General features: G+C 33.5%; 1 protein-coding gene across 1 annotated transcript in view; it reads right to left on the bottom strand.

Moving 5' to 3' along the window:
• LOC126973212 (zinc finger protein 696-like) overlaps window positions 1–19369 on the bottom strand; it is a 46777-nt gene that overhangs the window by 23355 nt on the left and 4053 nt on the right. The window contains exons 2-3 of the mRNA XM_050820402.1: window positions 13408–13524; window positions 12630–12746 (exon numbers count right to left, since the gene is read on the bottom strand). Of these exons, the coding sequence (XP_050676359.1) occupies window positions 12630–12746; window positions 13408–13524 (234 nt within the window). The remainder of the gene's footprint in view (window positions 1–12629; window positions 12747–13407; window positions 13525–19369) is intronic.

Here is a 19369-nt window from a genome sequence, read left to right as displayed (position 1 = left end):
TTAAAATGGTTTCATCCTCATGCTTTTAAGTTTTAGGAAAAAAAACAATTTAGTATAAATCTTGCAAAGATGGCTTTGACAATTAAGTAATTATTAAATAATGAATACGGCTGTATGGGCTTGAACCCTTTGCCTGTCCTAATAATGTATGAAGAAACCAAAAAAAAAATAAAGAATGACGCAAATGCCAGAAAATGTTAGGAACCAACTTCACCCTGTTACTTTTGTGTTACTGTGATGCGCGCGCATCTCACAATTTCACTCTCATCATCTTTTAATAATGCGCCTAAAGAAGTATAACTTATTTATATTTTATTTACCAAAATAACCCATCACACAGCATGTCAACAAGACAGAAACCACACACGCGAGCAATTTTTCTATCACCAAGCAGTAGCTAGCAAGCAGTTTTTCACATTTCGGTGAGGTTTTTTAGATCTAAAGCAACGAAAGCAAAATATACTTCCAAAATAATTGTATAGTAAATTATCTTATCTATAAAACTCTCGTTTTCCGGTGTTTGTTACCAAACTCCTCCGAAACGAATGAAATTTTGTGTGCATATCGGGTAGGTCTGAGAATCGGCCACCATCTATTTTTTTTAATTCTTAATAGATAAGGAACTTGAGTTCCCACAAATTATAATGAATTTAATCATAATTTGTGGAAATGTTCAGGAAGTATTAGGAAATCAACAAGAACACAACGCAAATAAAAAAAGAAAGCAACAAAGTTAAAAAAAACCGTGTCGTGGGGCACCGGATGGGAACAAAGTTCCTTATTATAAAAATATTAATTTAACTGATTTACTAAAAAAAATGGACAGTTTCCACTGAATAAAGAAGAAAAGAAATTGAAAAAAGAAGTGTTGTATACTTATTTATTCACGCAAGAAGTTATACTTCTTTGGGGTATTACAACACCCTTTGAACCCTTTGCCTTTCCTAATAATGGACGGAGAAACCAAAAAAATTAATTAATGTCGCAAAACTTTTATTTTTAGATATCGTTGTGCGCGCGCAACGTGATAGTCAAAGAACTTTGGGTATGTTCCGATATGCACTGCGACCACTGTACAGTGTGACGTCAATTTAGTATATTTCAGATTCTTAAAAGTTATTGTGTCTATATATATGTATGTATATATACATATTTATTTATTTATAATCGCTTATAAAATGCTCACAGAATAGGGGAGCGGGGGGCTAGTTGTAACAATTTTACGCGTCTTGGCTATGAAAGCTTACTTGTTTGTTATTTATGAAATCTAGCAGTACTATTCCAATTAACAACTATTCAACTATTGATTCCCAATAATCTTGTTATCTAACCTGTAACGATATTTTGTAAAAACGGCTTTGAAAAAAAACTGACGAGTGCTACAACTTACCCCGTGACTGGGGCTAGTTGTAACAGGCTAGGGGCAAATTGTAACATTAGGAATTAGAAGCCAGTTTTATATTTTTTGTAGATTTATTTGGCATATTTGGCATAATAAACTTTACACAACCTTAGGTACGTTATAGCAAACTTTTAAGTTTTACTCTTAATCTTAATCTGATAGAAAAGTAATCAAATATTAACAAATACATGTTCTTTCTTAAACTATAAACGAACTGTAGGATCAAAGCCATTTATTATAACACAATCTTCAGTAATCATACATACAATACATATGCCCCCATCTTGCACATGATACATTTTCCCCACGAGCTAAACAAAACCATTTTCCTCTGGTTCAGAATCCGTATGAGAATTAAACTTTCTTTTTTACTTTTTCTATCCCTTGTCTTTCACCTTACTTAATCTTATCTTTTGTCATCGTTCTTTTGCCTTTCTTAGTCTACCGTGTTTTATTTGTCTTATTTAAATTTTCTTCGTGTTGTTTTTGTAACTCATTCTTCTATGGTGTGTCTGTGAGGACACAGCATTTTCTTTTACGTTGAGGGTGGTTAGTCTATTTTCGTGGTGGAGCTTTCGGATAAGTTCTTCTTTTAGATGGAGAGAAATGATTGTGCTTTTGAATACCAGAAGGTCCAGGAGTCGGCACAAAGTCAGGTTGACTTCCAGGTAAAGCTGTTGTAAATAAAGTAATCTCAATTCTTGTTAAATCTAAGTTACTGTGTTTAAATTTTCCATGGAACTTATGATTTCACTGACACTTATATCTAAAGATTACTTATAGAATCTATATTAGGAATATTTGTTATCAAGCTAGAGGCAATAATGTTTGCTTGCAGGATGTATACTTATAAATAACTTATAAGTAACATGTTACAACTTGCCCCGTAAAAGTATTACAACTTACCCCACTGCTCACAGTGGGGTAAGTTGGAAATAACCTCTATTAAAAAAAAGTCGGTAACTTGGTGTGAAATTCCATTTAATATAATCAATCTTAACAATTGCTAAATGTATTTGTATAAATCAAAAACTGCTAAACCATTTGAAATCTACGATAATCAATTTTGTATAAACAAAAAAAAGTCCATTACCTGGCTTAATCGGAACGCCAGCACAACACCACGACCTGCGCCGTCCGGCGTGATACTGTTCTCGCTTATATTATAGAATGGGTATCAGGTAGAGCGTTAGGTTGAAAATCAAACGAATATTCTTCTATTATCTAGGTAAAAAATGCTTGTTACTACTTACCCCTGTTACAACTAGCCCCCCGCTCCCCTACCTTTATTTATTTATGGTGTATGTGGATGATGCAGCTACTGTACTCAATAACTTTTGTATTAATTTACATTTACTTTTTTGACTTACTCGTGTAAGACTTTGACTATTTGACGTTTGAGTGTGTCTGTTGCATCATTTTACATTTTAAATATTATATTGTTATTTGAAATGATTTGTAAATCGATATACTTAAATGTAAATCTTGATATAAAAGAGTGGCAATGAGTTTCTTGTACGCATGAAGAGTTACGATGACGTTTTTTCCCGGTTAGGGTACCCCTCCGCATCTGGGACGATAAGGAACTTCAAGCCAATTAATTGATTTTTGTTAACAAATTGTTAATTAATGATTTTTAAAGGTTCTTATATAAGTTCTAAAGGGATCCAAGTGAGACAATTGATTATTGTATAGTTTTAAACAGCGGTGAAAGAAAGCATTTGAATAATAGCATTGAAAGCATGAAATATTTTGAAGCAAAATTAAATTTAATTCTTTTGACAGCGAATAAATTATTAGTTCTACGAACACATTTAGTTGGGACTCTGATTTTGATCTTTTCTACAAGGTAAGGGGAATCAATTACAAATTAAATAATTTTATATAGAAACATCAAGTCGAACTGTAGGTGAAGGGGTAACATTACATGATTCTTAACGGCCGTTTTCAATAACCTATCTATCCTTTGTTCAACTTACTAGACGTAAAAAATACATACTTTTACCCTTACTTACATTTTGATAACCTATTGACAGATAGCATAGGACTATAAAGACCGTTCCCAATATACTATCTACAGGTAGAGATAATAAATTGAAGCTGTCCGAATATATCCGATAAGTCATTCTTATAGCCTTATATTGGGACGCGTGAATTGCAATTTCCATACAAACTTCTATCGCTGGTAAGCTATACGTCCTCCCATTGACAGACAGCGTGCACGGATAAGGTGAGTTACCGTCGATAAGTTTATTGGGACAGAAAAATCAACGATAGTTACGATTTGTTATCTCAAGTAGGCCACAACCGGAGATAGACTGAATATTGGGAATGGCCGTAACTGCATTGGACATAACTATGGATAGATAAGATCTTTTCATTAAACGGTGACAGCAATGTATCTATAAGTTAAACTAAGGGTAGATAGGTTATTGATAACGGCCGTAAGTGAATCAGCATAAGATATACTACCAGAGCCGGTTCTGTACTCGAGAGACCTTAAAAACACTTTTTGAATTCTCTCAATTCGATTGATGTCACATGATGAGGGTTCCAGACCACAGAACCGAAGTCTAGCAACGAACGAACAAAACTAAAATATATAATTTTGTAGGTGATGCTGTTTTTAAATGGCTTACACGTACGTAATAGGAGGCCCAATTGTTTAAATATATTTTTTTTTGTCTTATTATGATTCGGCATTAAAATATACGTATAACTTCAAATTTTCGCAATTCTACGATGAACCCCTTTGTTTAATCATGATTTTTATATTATACTGTTCTATCCACAGATCCGCAATAGGGTTGCAAGATGGCAATCAAATATAATAATTATTCGGTCGTCACTTTATGTACCCCAAAAATTTTAATTATTGAATTTTTTTATTACTTTGACTGGCAATACAACGTTTGCTGGGACAGCTATTTTTTTAATGAAAATAAGGTACGAGACGAGCAGGACGTTCAGCTGATGGTAATTGATACGCCCTACAATGCCGCTCAGGATTCTTGAAAAAAAACCCCAAAAATTCTGAGTCACCTTGAAACATTTGCCTAGTAATTTCACTAGCTACGGCGCCCTTCACACCGAAACACAGTAATGTTTACACATTACTGCTTTTGGGCACAAAAAGGCACCGTTGTGGTACCCATAATCTAGCCGGCATCCTGTGCGAAGATGCCTCCCACTGGTAAAAAAAAGCTAGTAATGTAAGTTTGAATTAACTATAATCCTGACCCAATGTTCTGACTATTAATATTATTTTATGTTCTTTAGCAGTTTAGAGTAAGAAATCCTATTTATATAATTAAAAGTATTTCCTTGAATAGATTTAGCTAGTATTATACAATTTCTGTTGTATTTTACTTCTAAGTTATTGTATATTACAATCATTGCTATTGTTAATACATACGTAGGTCACGCTAAAAGTTGTGCGTAATTTAAAAAAAAAAACAACATGTTAAAACCAAGATATTATGTTTATTGCTTGCAAAATACTCTCCATTACATTTGAAACATTTTTTCATACAATCCAACCATTTATTAAAACAGGAGGACCGTGCTGATTGAACGCTATCACTGCCTCTTCGGAATTGGTAAAAGTGAAACCTCTCATCAAATCTTTGATTTTGGGGAAAATACAGAAATCACAGGGTAGCGCAATTGGGAAATGATTTCCCGCCAATTATTTTTTATTACTAAGAAGGTTGCAACGTTTCAAAAAAGAATCATATACATAATATAACATTCGAAATTCAAATAGTTCCGATTAGCTAGAAGTACAAAACTTTTAGTATTAAAGTAGTCACTTTAGCAGTGCTTAAATCATCGATACCTCAGTTTCAAAGCGAGTGAGTAACATGTCTGAAATTCACTAAGTTTCAGATAAGTATAAGAAATTGTTACATAAAGATAACCCACTATTAAAAAGACTTCAACTTTAGTTCTCTTATTTAATGCCTTAATACGATCTATTCTAGTACTGTTGAACATGCCGGAATCCGCAATAAAATGTGTATAATGACGCAATCGAAAGGATTAATAATAAATTTCTACGTTACATAGCCCCTCGAAACTTAATTTCTGATCATAATTTTCCCGCTGTTAAAATTATCTTGAAAAAAGACTTGCTTTCAGAAATCATTTGTTGCTTTATATTCAAATTCAAATATTTTTATTCAAAATCACTTATTGAACGTCAAAAACTACCACCCAATCAAAAGAGACTGCCTCAGACCTAATAAAATAATACATAACCATGTAGACTCCACCTTACTTGAAAGTAATATTGATTTTGCACGTTAAAGCCCGGACAGAGGTGACCTAGCTTTGCCCGGGCTAGATAGCAAGATGGAAAACTGGGTACTCGGAGAATAACTTTGTATCTCGTGTGTGTAATAACTTCAACAGTATCTTTTATATTAATATTGGTGTTCTCGGAAAATAAATCTTACTGATTAAGGTATACAAACTACATGCTAAATTTTATTGTCATATTGTTTTCAGTTCTCATTTTTTATTTTGTTTAGTTCTTGTCGCGTAAATGTTATCGATTAAGTTATATGTTTTAGTAAGTAATAAATAGTTATTTATGCAACTGTTGTGTAATAAGGTGTATTAAAACACGAATGTGGATTTATCTCACGAGGCGAAGCCGAGTGTGATAATAGTATCACATGAGTGTTTTAATACCTAATTATCAACAGTTGCATACAAGACTTTATCTACAACCAAAATATGAATCCTCTAAAAGATTCCTAGTAGTAACCTAATATCATTCATTACTGATTATATACAAATAAACTAAGTATTAACGAAATAATTATTTATTTTAGTAGTAATTTACATTTTGTATAGTGCAATAATTAAAATTCACTTGAACATTATGTTCTTTTGGAAATTAATCGCTCATTTTTTGTAAACAAAACAATAACAATATCGAAGAAAATTGGCGGGGATTCGAATAACATACTTTTTTTTACGGCGCGCGACGTACTGGTGGTGTGGAACGCGCGTATACAAAAATGTTCTTTTTTTGAAATTCATACAGATGCCACGCATCGAGCAATAAGAATGTGGCTGTCTGTTAAAACTCTTTGAGCATGAAGGGAATGAAAAAAAAATAGGAGTGTTGTTATGAAATTCAGTACAACATTACAACACTCTTTTGGATGATGTAATGGTTATTAGAACATTGGGTGTTTTAATGTTGGCAATAAGCTAACTGATTCAGAATCTTTAATAGAGGATTTAAAGCATGGGTGTAGATAAAGGCATAAAAGGCATTTATTTTCTCAAAATTGATTTTATTACAATTATTTTTGATGTCATTTCTAATATACTAGATACTACTACCGCTTCGGAAACAAATGGCGCTCTGAGAGTGGAGAAGCGGCGCAAGAAACTCTCCCAGCATTCTATTTTCGCGCTCTTTTTAATAATAATATACAATATTGTACTTTCATTGCTATTGCTATAAAATAATCATATCTGTCCGAAAACTTAGATATTCAGCTGTGGAGTAATAGGATTAACGACAGAGCCATTTGAACGAAAGCCATGGAAACTTGTTTGGTTAAGCAAGAACATAATTTGTGTTACTTATAAGCTATTAATTTTCTGTATGTTTCCCTTAAAAATAATTAAATACCAAAGAGAAACAAGTCGATAAGTGAATGTGGTTTAGTTGTCACTTAAAATATATCTTTCTTCTTTCATTCTTATCGCCTTATATTGGGACGCATGAATTGCAATTTCCGTACAAACTTCTATCGCTGGTAAGCTATACGTCGTCCCATTGACAGACAGTGTGTACGGTTAAGGTGAGTTAGCGTCGATAAGTTTATTGTGCAGAAAAGTCAACGATAGTTACGATTTTTATCTGAAGTAAGAGATAGAATGAATATTGGGAACGGCCGTAAGGCGCGGACTGACTAGGATTTTAACCGCTACAACAAATAGTACAATATTTGTGTTGAACATGTGGCTAAGTTGCAAAGGGGCATTTATTTTACCGGTTTTCTTTTGTTTATTCAAAATATACATATTAAATTGAATAATTGTTCGGTTTAAGGTTTACAAAAATACTAATTCTATTAAATTCTTTAAAGGAAGAATGTTGTTATCGCTGAAAATTCAGAGATTTTGAACTCCCAAAGTTTATTTTTCGGAAGCAACATCAAAATTTCTATTGGATATTTCAAATTATATATAAATATTCTATTCGGTTCAAATTTTTCTTTACGTCCTTCATTTTGTAATGTATTTTTTGCATCGGAATATATTTTCATTGCGTTATGTTGTAATCGACTCTCTCAGAAACCATTTTTTGTGGATACTGAGGTGTGACCGCGCCTTAATAAATTTTAGTCTAAGAGTACCAGTAAGAATTCCACGTAAGCATATTACTCCACTTTGTGCTCCACTTCGTCGAACGATCCTAGATACCAATTCCCCAGTCCCACGGTTATGTAAAATTTTAAATTCTTATAGCGTAGCTGATATTGACATTTTTTTCCGATCCCTTAGCCAAATTCCGCAAGACCATTTGCACCAACATTGGTAATCTTTAATAATGTTATAATTGTTAAATTAATGTAGCTGTGAATAAACTATGTAACCTACTCGTTTATTACTTAAAAAAAAACTCTATAATTCTTAATTTATTCTATATAAAACCTAAAATTAATTTGTAAGTAATCACTACATTTAGTTCCTAGTTTTTAGTGCTACTTTTTATATTTGTGTGTATTATTGCAAGATTGTAAATAAACCGAATAAATAAAATAAAAAATAAAATAAGTCTAGAGTATTTTCGTTTAAAACAGTAATAACTCGAGTTGTTTATTGAATTTTGTTTCAGAACCCTTTTCTGAATTGCAACTCTTTGAAACTGAGGTACCGATATAAATTCTATGTGCTTACAGCGATTGTACCAATTCATACTATAAAGCTACACGTCCATTGAAACGAGCGAGGAAGGGGATTTGAAATAAAAGACTTGTCCGAAAGTAGTCTTTTAATGTTTTTATTTTTATACTTTATAATTGAAAGTTTTTTAGATGAAGGCCTTCCAATCTACCCTTATTTGATGATTGAAATAGTTTTAAACACCTGCGTTTTAACAAAAAAAAAAACATTTGAATATTACTATCACCAACATAATATAAAAGTCTTATTTTTTATGGTTTCCATGATTCTTTTTGTTTAATGGTAAAAATAACATTCCCTGATATATTTTTATTTGCTATTTTTTTTTATTTATTTTAAAGTAAATAAACATGTTTATGTATACACGGTATCGCGTAATGCCTACTACTCGGCTAACTCAAGTTAGTAAGTCTTTTTTGGGGCGAAGTAAATGCTTTTTTTACAACAAGATCCCAGAAAATGTTCAAAACATAAGAATTACGTTATTCAAAAGATTGTTAAAAAACGTTTGTGTGGTAAAGATTACTATAACATAAATGACTTTATTAATGATACCACAGATTGGGAATGAAGTCAGGCTATTAAATAATAAGTTTAATTGTACAATGTTACTTTGCAAATATATTTTTTCGATGAAAAAAAAAGCCCGCTAAGTTTGTTGCGCCTGTTCTTCTCAGGTCTGAGGCATTCGTTTTGTAATGGGTGGTCGTAGTTTTTGACTTTCAATAAGTGATGTCACATCCTATTTTGAATAAACATATTTGAATTTGAATATAGATCCTGTCTTGTTCTATGAGCTTATTATAAAACAGCAATAAGGTTGAGATGGAGATAATAGTAGGTTAACATAAATAAGAAGTCTAACTTCATTCTACCCTCATAATACATAAATACTATCATTCACGGACGAGTAAAATAAGAAGGACTCCGTGTCACCTTACATAACAGTGAGGCACCAAAATAAGCCGGTAAACATGTAATTACATAGCACATACACTTACATTAATACAAGCCGATCGGCCGCCATTATGAGATTTGCCATCATCTGTGACAGATCAGTTTGCGTCACAATAGGATATTTTAAAAATGCCCTCGTGCGTTGTGATTAAAGTGTAAAAACAATAACATAAATAAAAGTATTTGTGGATATATGATTATTTAAGGGAGAAAAAATTGTGTAACTGGTATCCCCCGTAACCACACACACACTAGCATAAAGGTGCTTCACTTGCTAATATCACGGCGCGGAGTCCTTCTTCTTTTACTAGTCCGTGCTATCAAATTCAAATTCAAAAACACTTTATTCATGTAGGTCACGGAAATGACACTTATGAATGTCAAAAAAAAATTTTTCTTATTGAATCTACCGCTACTTCGTAAAGGGTTGAGCTAATGAGAAGAAGTAGCAAGAATCTCATTGCCACTCTTTTAAGTCAAGATTTACATTTTAATTGTTTTACAAATCTTTTCAATTACAATATATGCAAAGTGACAACAAAAATACTCAAATGTTAAAAACTGAAAGTAAGAACAGGTGACAGTGATGAACGAATTTCCACATTATTTAACATGCCTCGTACACACTGACTAGATATATAAATAAATCACGTAATGAACTCACTCAACATTTTGTTACAAGAAACTAAGGGATAAATAATATTGGTAGGGCTGAAATTGCTGCAAGGAATTTGTTGATACCAAATGGAATCTTTTGTGCAGAAGATAGGAAACCAATTGTTATTATGGATGGTACAAAAATATACCTACTCATTACATAAGTATAGGAACTTAATCAAATCTTCTTTAATAGTGTCATGGGTACATTGTAGATGTAATAGGCCCCAATCCAGCGACTACATCTGATGCTAATATAATAATTGATGAATTTAGCAATGAAACAAAGCCATTGCGGCATTATTTTCAATCTGGCAACATTTCTATACTGGATAGGGGTTTTAGAGACAGCTTGCAATTGTTGGAACAGAACAATTGTTCTGTACATACCCCTGCATCCTTAGAAGAAGGTGAACACCAATTATCAATACTAGCAGATAACAAGTCCAGAACAGTGACTATGTGCCGATGGGTTGTTGAAGCAGTAAATGGCATTATCAAACAGTCCTATAAGCTCTTAAATTTAAATTTTTCGGTAATGCGTCAGGACATGCCATGACAGATTTTAGGGTTGCTGCAGCATTGATAACTAAGTTCCACCAAAGGATAAGGGATAGGGATGATGCAAGTCAAATCCTACGAATAATAAAAGAAAAGCTGTACACCAACAATGACCTGGCATTACTGTGTTTCGGTGTGAAGGGCGCCGTAGTTAGTGAAATTACTGGGCAAATGAGACTTATCGTCTTATGTCTCAAGGTGACGAGCGCAATTGTAGAGCCGCTCAGAATTTTTGGGCTTTTCAAGAATCCTGAGCGGCGCTGCATTGTAATGGGCAAGGCGCATCAATTACCATCAGCTGAACGTACTGCTCGTCTCGTCCCGTATTTTCATTAAAAAAAAAAGAGAGAACTAATTTAAACAGAAGGCGAACACAATTTTTAATTATCATTGTTAACATCAACAATGTACCTTTTCCCAGGATGGAATTAAATGAGTTAATCCTCATAGCTTGTGGGACCTATCAGTTAAAAGCACTGTCCTACTATGGAGAGCACATAAGAGGTGATGGTTCCTATACAATTGAAGTGTGTAGAGACACCGCCAGCAACTTACTGGCAGGTTTTCCGTCGACCGAAAATTCATCATTACTGAGAGGAAAAATCCACAGCAGGCACATAAGCCGAAAAACTAAATTCTGTTTATATTTTATATGAATATAATAGGTCAGGCAGAGAAAACCATTTAACAATATTGCTGTAATTGCATAGTGGGCCGGCGGACAATGGGTTGCTGTGCCCATATTAAAATGACAATTATTTGTTTTTTGAGCTGGGCAACATATACATAAATATCAATAAATCCACCTGCCCAGTTCTTAGATAACATATTATTAACATATGCTTCAGATTAAAGTATTAATTAATTAAAAAAATAACAATTAACAATATATTATTTATATTTATTCATTCCGCTTGCTCAATATAAAAAGAATATACTCAATTTACACGTGACTTAGAAATTGTTTTCATATTTCATTTATATTTTTCTATTATAAATAGTTTTACAATAGATTTTAGTTTTTAAATTTTTATAATTACTGTCTTATAAACGTAGTAAAAATATGAATGCTGTGGTAGCTTATAAGTGAATTAGCTCTTATACATATTATTAAAATTGAAGTAGCGTGTATTTTTTAATTCCGGCTCATAATCAAACAAATTTAAAAAAATATAAAAAAAAAATGGCGTGGACCACCCTTAACATTTAGGGGGATGAAAAATTGATGTTGTCCGATTCTCAGACCTACCCCATATGTACTTTAAATTTCATGACAATCGGTCAAGCCGTTTCGAAGGAGTTTAACTACAAACACCGCGACATGAGAATTTCATATATTAGATATTTTATTTCAAAATTCTTAATTTTAAACCGTCACAAAAATCAAATTAGGAACACGTCCTGGACACAAAACTTTATTACTTTTTCCTTACTTTTTCATTCTTAGTGAATTATGCTACTAACTTAATATAAAATTATTATTCTCAGTACACTTCCAAATCCTCCATGCAACGTGGACAGTCTCCATTTCTCCAGTTGCAGTTACAAAACTAATCGTTGTGGATAAAGCCGTTCCTGCGCTTATGTCCTCAACTGTAGCAACAGCTGCAGTAGACTTGTGGCACACAAAATCACTCACACAAGAATTTATACAAGCAAATTTGTACTTGCAGATTGTACACAGCTCGTCTCCGTTTGTCTTTAGACGTTTTCAAAATTCCCGATTAGTTTTAGACCGACGTAGGTGATAAATAATCAAGTAAACAAAAAACGCGTGCAATTATTGTTATATAAAGGCCTGCAATGGATTGAACACAACATTTAAACAAACACTGACTTTGGTGTGTTTGTGGTGTCGGTGCGAGCTGGCAACGTCGCGTGTTAGGGCTATATTTCACCGGGCCTTCACTAGACACCATACATACACCAGAGTCATGCCGTGTCCAAGATGGTCGCGCCACCAAATTGGTTGCGCAACCAAACAGGCACCAGGTGAGTAACTCTTTATAGAGCTACTTACATTTTGTTGGTAGCGGCGACTGGTTGGGTGAAATATAGCCCTTACAGTTTTGCGGCGTCGGTGCAGTCTACATGTGCCCTAAGCCACCAAAATACATACCCATCTCTCTGGCCTGCTTTCTCGCAGCCAGATTGGCGAGATACTCGGGGCTCGTTTTGTCAACCCTGGGGCGGCCCCTTTTCCTTTTCACCGGGGGGGTGGCACTTGGGGCGGCGACTTTATCAATTCCAAAAAAGAAAACAATAAAAGCGCATAAATAAAAATTAATGCATATGCATGCATAACTACCAAATTACTAATTTCTACCATCTAAAACACAATGCATTTCAAAAAAAAACTACCATCACTGCATTCTGAAAACGTTGCGTTATGGGCCAAGTTGTGTAGAAGCTATAAAAACCTGGAATCAGTGTTATCCTTTCGGATTGTATGGCGCTCTGCCCCATCGAGTTATAAGTTTTCAAAAAGCGCAAAAAAAAAAAGACGTGACAATACAAATATTTGAATAGACGCCATTGGTCTAGGCGAATGTGATGTTAAAATAATGATTACAAATGTTAATTTTAAACCTGACCTTCTCAATTTGTTTGTTTGTTGCTAAGAACTATGACGTCATAGTGCAGTAAAACAAGTTCATCAAAAAATGGCAATTGTTTAAAGTGTTAACTTCAATTGGCTCTTTCTAAATAATAAAAGCATATTCCCTATACGGGCTTGTCCCTCAGAGTAATAAACTTCTGTGAATACCAAATGGGGCAGAGTTATGCCAATGTTTCTGTACTTTGGTAACCCCAATGGTCCCCAAGTAGTAGTGGGGGACAATGTATTAGTAAAAATGAAAAAATAACAATTAATATTTAGCAATGTGAAGACTCACCAGCATGTGCCTCCTCTCTTTCCTGTTTATGTCGTGATGCATACAGCTGCTCGACTGCTGGAGGTATGAAGTGTGACACAGGGGAGCGATAGTCAACGCTGAGAGGTAACTGGGGTACTGAAAATAAAATTATTATTAAGTAAGTATTTATTGTGTACTAGCTGATACCCGCAACATCGTCCGCGTACACACATGATGAAGCACGTTGTACTTATAAAGATCTTTATTTCGTAAAACTTTATATTTAATCAAAACCTCACCATACTTTATATTACATAAAGGTAATTTGATAGATAGTCAACAACTGTAAGTAATCCACCAACTATAGTTACCTAAAATTAAGTTTCATTTTACCTCCTGAGAAAGTTAGAAAGATATAAAATTTCTAATTAGCTATTCATTTTAAACTATTATTTTTATTTAATTTCTGTACGACGGGGGACACATCAAAGGAAAATCAATCGTTGTTTTTATTCACCTTTTAAACCTTCCCTGGACTTCCACAATTAATTTAAGACCAAAATTTGCCAAATCGGTCCAGCCATTCTCGAGTTTTAGCGAGACTAACGAACAGCAATTCATTTTTATATATATAGATTATGAAACAGTAAGCTATAACTGTAATATGGAACAGAGAAAACAGTGGAAGTCTCATGCAGGCACCGCCCTGTAGCCATTTGCCATTCTAATTATGCACCGTTCCAGAGAAAAAATCATTATAACCTAACCTCAAATTATGACACTATTAAGGGTTGGGACATTTTTATGGGGAGGAAAGACAGGGAAACGCCTACAATTCGTTTCAGGGACTCGTCGGCCGCTGCCCCGGCACGTTACGCTTGGGTCATGGGTTTTTTAAATTGTTCTAACATTATTTACCAGTGGGAGGTTCCTTTGCACAGGATGACGGCTAGATTATGGGTAACACAACGGCGCCTATTTCTGCCGTGAAGCAGTAATATGTAAGCATTACTGTACATCTTAAGTCTCAAGGTGACGAGCGCAGTTGTAGTGCCATTCAGAATTTTCGTGGTTTTTCAAGAATCCTGAGCGGCACTGCATTTTAATATGGCGTATCAATTACAATCAGCTGAGCGTCCTGCTCGTCTTGTCCCTTATTTTCATAAAAACAAAAAAAAATCTAACCTAACCCATTTTTATATATTGTACCTAATGGAGCTTTGGTCCATGATTGTAGTGCTACTAATCTTATTACAAGGTAAGCAGCATCATCATGGCCTTTAAAGCTCTATCCATTACAATATTTCTTACCTGATAATTCGTGCTACGGGATGCTAAGTTTTAACCAAATTGTGCAAGAAAAACCTGTCATCTGTAAGGTGACACTTCCTAACTGTGCCATATATCAGCTTGGTTATAGACAGCCTCTCAAAGAAATATTTAAAGAAATAAATATTATGACTGTTCATTGTCAGTACATTTATGAATATTTAATATAAGTTCACAAAAATTGTCACCTTTTTGTTCTTAATAGTGATTTTCATTATTATAACACTAGAAATAAGGGATTGCTTGTATCTAGTTCTAGTAGGCTACATAAGATACATAAAAGCTTTAAGAGTAAATGTATACACTTCTATAATAAAGTCTCAGCTTCTGTTCAGGCATTATCTATAAATAAAAATAAATGTTTTATAAAAAAATGGCACTGTCCTAAATCCTATTACTCCACAGCTGAATATCTAAGTGATCGGACAGCCTGGAACTGATTATTTTATATTGATAGATATGACTACAACATTATATATTTTTATTGAAAAGAGCGCAAAAAAAATGCTGGGATAGTTTCTTGCACCGCTTCTTGTCTCTCTGAGCGCCATTTGTTTCCGAATAAATAAATAGATTAGAAAAAAAAAGAAGCGGTAGTAATATCTAGTATATTAGAAATGACATCAAAAAGAATTCTAAAGGAATCAATTTTAAGTAAATAAATCCCTTCCTATAGTGGCTTCTGTGGAAGGTATATACTATATAGTACAAGTTAGCACAGTCATGGTATCAAAGAAAACCTGATGTAAATAATTTTAAAATTTTTGGATGTACTGAACTTTTCCATATTCCAAAGCAACTTAGATCCAAGCTTGATGTAAAAGCTAAAAAATGTATTTTCTTAAGTTATAATATTAACAGTTACCGAGTGTTGGATATTGAAAAAAGAAATTGTATCTGTGAGGGCTGTAAAATTCAAGGAAAGAGAATTTAATTTCAAACAAATTGTTACTTGTAATTTGAAAATTGAGGGTTTAGGTGTTCATTCTGACAGTGAGGACAAAGTTCAACAGGACATGTGTACTGATTCTCATGAAAGTAATGTTGAAATTATTGAACGAGGTGACAAGTCAAATGATGTACTAACTGATTATGTTAGAGAGAAAAGACAAGTTTAAATTAGGTTTAAATAACTTTTATTCTCATTAAGACATATTGTCACATACATGAGAAATTAACATTTTAACAATTAAAGTAGGTGAAACAATGATTTTGGTACGTACAGAATGCAATACAATGTTAGGCAAATAGATAAGACATAAAATAGCCCACTTATGTTATTGAAATGTTTCATAATTATTCAGTATATGCCTTTGAAGGCTCTAAAAGAAGTAAATGTTTTGGCATATCTAATTTCTGAGGGCAGGTTGTTATACATCTGAACTCCCTCAAAGGTTATTTTCTGTTTTCCATTACTTCTCACCATTGGCAGCTCAACATGACTCTTCATGTAACAATTCTGGTTAAATCCTTTTTTTTTAAAGAAGGATATGTTAGTGTGAATTTTTTTATTTAAAACCTTGTAAATGAGTAAGCATGTAGTTTGTGTGTATAATTGTACGATTGTCATAATTTTTGTTTCTGTGAACATTTTTTTAATTAAAGTTAAGTAGGGATAATGAAACAGTAGCTTTACTAGTTTATTTTGTGTTGTCTGTAGTTTAACTAATTTCGACCCCATATTTCTATAAGATACAATAGGTATGGTTTAACTAGTGAGTTGTAAATTGTTAATCGGACACGGCATGGAATAGATACGTTTCACAACATACCAATTAGAGATGATAATTTTGTTCTTATTTTGTCGATATGTGGAATCCATGCCATATCACTATCCAAAATGAGACCTAGATATATCTATACATATAAATAAAATTGGAGTGTCTGTTTGTAATATTGAAATAACCGTTTTTTACTACATGTATATGAATATATATACTGTACATACACCAAAATAACATTTTTTACAATTTTTGTCTATCTGTCTATCTGTTTGTTCCGGCTAATCTCTGAAATGGCTGGACTGATTTTGACGGGATTTTTATTGGCAGGTTGCTGATGTAATAAGGAGTAACTTAGGCTACGTTTATTTTAGAAAAACAACAAAACAATGTTTGCCTGGTCAGCTAGTACCTACATATATTAGAAATATATAAAATACCACCTAAGTTCAATGATTTTGAAATGTATATGGCTCTTTGTAACATGAATTTTGTTGAAGAGGTTCCTGTAGACTATCAAGATGTATTATCTAATAGGAACAAAAATGAGTGATTAAATGCTAAGAAAAGAGAAATAGTTTCTATTCAGGAAAATCAAATACAAATCCAAATATTTTTATTCAAAATAGAATTTGACATCACTTATTGAAAGTCATAAACTACCACCCATTCCAAAATGAATGCCTCAGACCTGAGCAGAACGGCCGCACCAAACTCAGCTGCTTTTTTTTAAATATCCTGAGGGTGGTCACTCCATTCCCTATCTGTGGTATCATTAAGAAAGTCATTTATGTTATAATAACCTTTACCACACAAACGTTTTTTAACAATTCTTTTGAATAACGCAATACTTTTGATTTGAACATTTTCTAGGTCAAACCTGGAATGAAGTAAGTAGACCTTTTAATGGTAGTCAGATTATGGATACAAAGTGGGTTTATGCATTCAATGAGAATGAAATTGGTTCTGAAAAATTCAAAGCTAGGCTAATTGCGAGAGTTTTAAAGCAGGATGAAAGTAGTTATAATTGTGAGGATGTTTATTCTCCAGTAGCAAAGACCGACAACTATTAGAACTTTACTGTGTATTGGTTTAGAAAATAAATTTTATTTTCACCAAATATATATTAAGACTGCATTTAAGAACGGAAATTTGGAAGAAAAGGTTTATCTCAATCCACCTCAGGGTATTAATATTGACAAGAATAAAGTTTTAAAATTGAACAAGGCATTGTATGGACTCGAACAAGCATCCAGTTGTTGGAATAAGACATTCCATGAATATATTAAGAATATTGGTTCCAAGAGATCAGAAAGTGATTATTGTTTACTAGTGGATCCAAACAGATGTTATCCTGTACTTATCTTAAATTTAAAAAAATCGGTCCAGCCGTTAGGAGGCGTTCACTAACATAGACATGAGCAGGAGAATTATATTATATGGACGGAATTGAGAAACTAAACCATTCTCGAATGCAGATGAAGACACACCGAAAGTTTCATTAAAATCAGTCCAGCCGTGTAGGAGGAGTTCAGTTACAACAGATGCACAAAGGAAATATATATATTAAGATATAGTAAGAGGGAACATAATGTGTTCATTTACTTATTAGTTTATGATGATGATATTATTGTTACAGATCCATGTCTTGATCTTGTTAATAAAATAAAACTCGAATTAAGTAAATCTTTCAAGTTGGAAAATAAACAAGTTGAAATATTCATTTAATTCATCAAGGTACAACACACTCACAATCAAACAAAGTAATTATACAAAGAAAATTTTGAAACATTTTAAAATGGAAAATTGTTCTGAAAATTCTGTACCTATTGATCCAACTCATGTACGGATGTGAAAGCTGGGTATGGCAGAAGAAACATGAAAGCAGAATAAATGCAGTTGAGATAAGAGTGTTGAGAAGTATGATAGGGGTTAAACTGAGTGACAGGAGAAGAAATATTGAGATAAGGAAACATTGTGGTCTGAAAGAAGATGTTCTGACAAGAATTGAGAAAGGTATGCTCAGATGGTTTGGACATGTCGAGAGAATGAATGAAGAACTATTGACAAAGAAAGTGTATAAGGCCAGTGTGAATGAAAGTGTTGGAAGGGGTAGACCTAGGTGGACATTTCAAGATCAAATCAGTGATGTCTTGAAAAAACGACAGGTCAAGAGTACCCTAAACCGAAGAGCATGTATGAAAGGAATAATGAAAGTGGACGAAGCAAAACAAGTATGTAAGGATCATGGAAAGAAGTGGTCTCTGCCTACCCCTACAGGAAAGAGGCGTGATTATATGTATGTATGTATTGATCCAAATGTATTAAATGTTATATTTGGCACTGACAATGAACAATGTAATAAACCATATCGAGAATTGGTAGGTTCATTGATGTGTACATAGTCGCTCCCAGACTAAGTTTTGCTATTAACTACTTCTGTAGGTTTCAAAATTCTTATAATGACGAGTTGTGGACTTATGTGAAGCATGTTTTGAAATAACTGAAAGGCACAATAGATTATGGATTAACTCGTCATAAGTCAAACAAACAAAAAAAAGACAAAAACAAAAGTTACCATCATACTTAATAAAATAGATCAGCAGAAAAGGAGATGGACTGGCCACATGTTGAGAGATAGCCAGGAGAAATGGAGGAAAATTCGTATCCAAGAGGACGCACACGGAGCCAGAGGAGACCTCGAACAAGATGGGAGGATGAACTCAAACTCACAGCTGGACCGCACTGTGAAAAGTGACCCACAGCAGACTCCAATGGAAAGAGTTAAGAGATATACTCTAACTCAGAATAAAAGGGCTTAATAGAAAAAGTGAAACAAAAATGCAAGTCTAGAAGCTTCTGTAGACTCAGATTCGGGAGGAGACTCAGATTGGGGAGGAGACTCTAAAGATAGGACATGTGTCAGGATATTTATTAAGAATTAATAATAA

The sequence above is a fragment of the Leptidea sinapis genome, chromosome 2, assembly GCF_905404315.1.
Source record: "Leptidea sinapis chromosome 2, ilLepSina1.1, whole genome shotgun sequence".
Taxonomy (NCBI): Eukaryota; Metazoa; Arthropoda; class Insecta; order Lepidoptera; family Pieridae; genus Leptidea; species Leptidea sinapis.
Note: the sequence above shows the minus strand (reverse complement) of the source record. Positions and strands in the feature narration are given on the sequence as shown.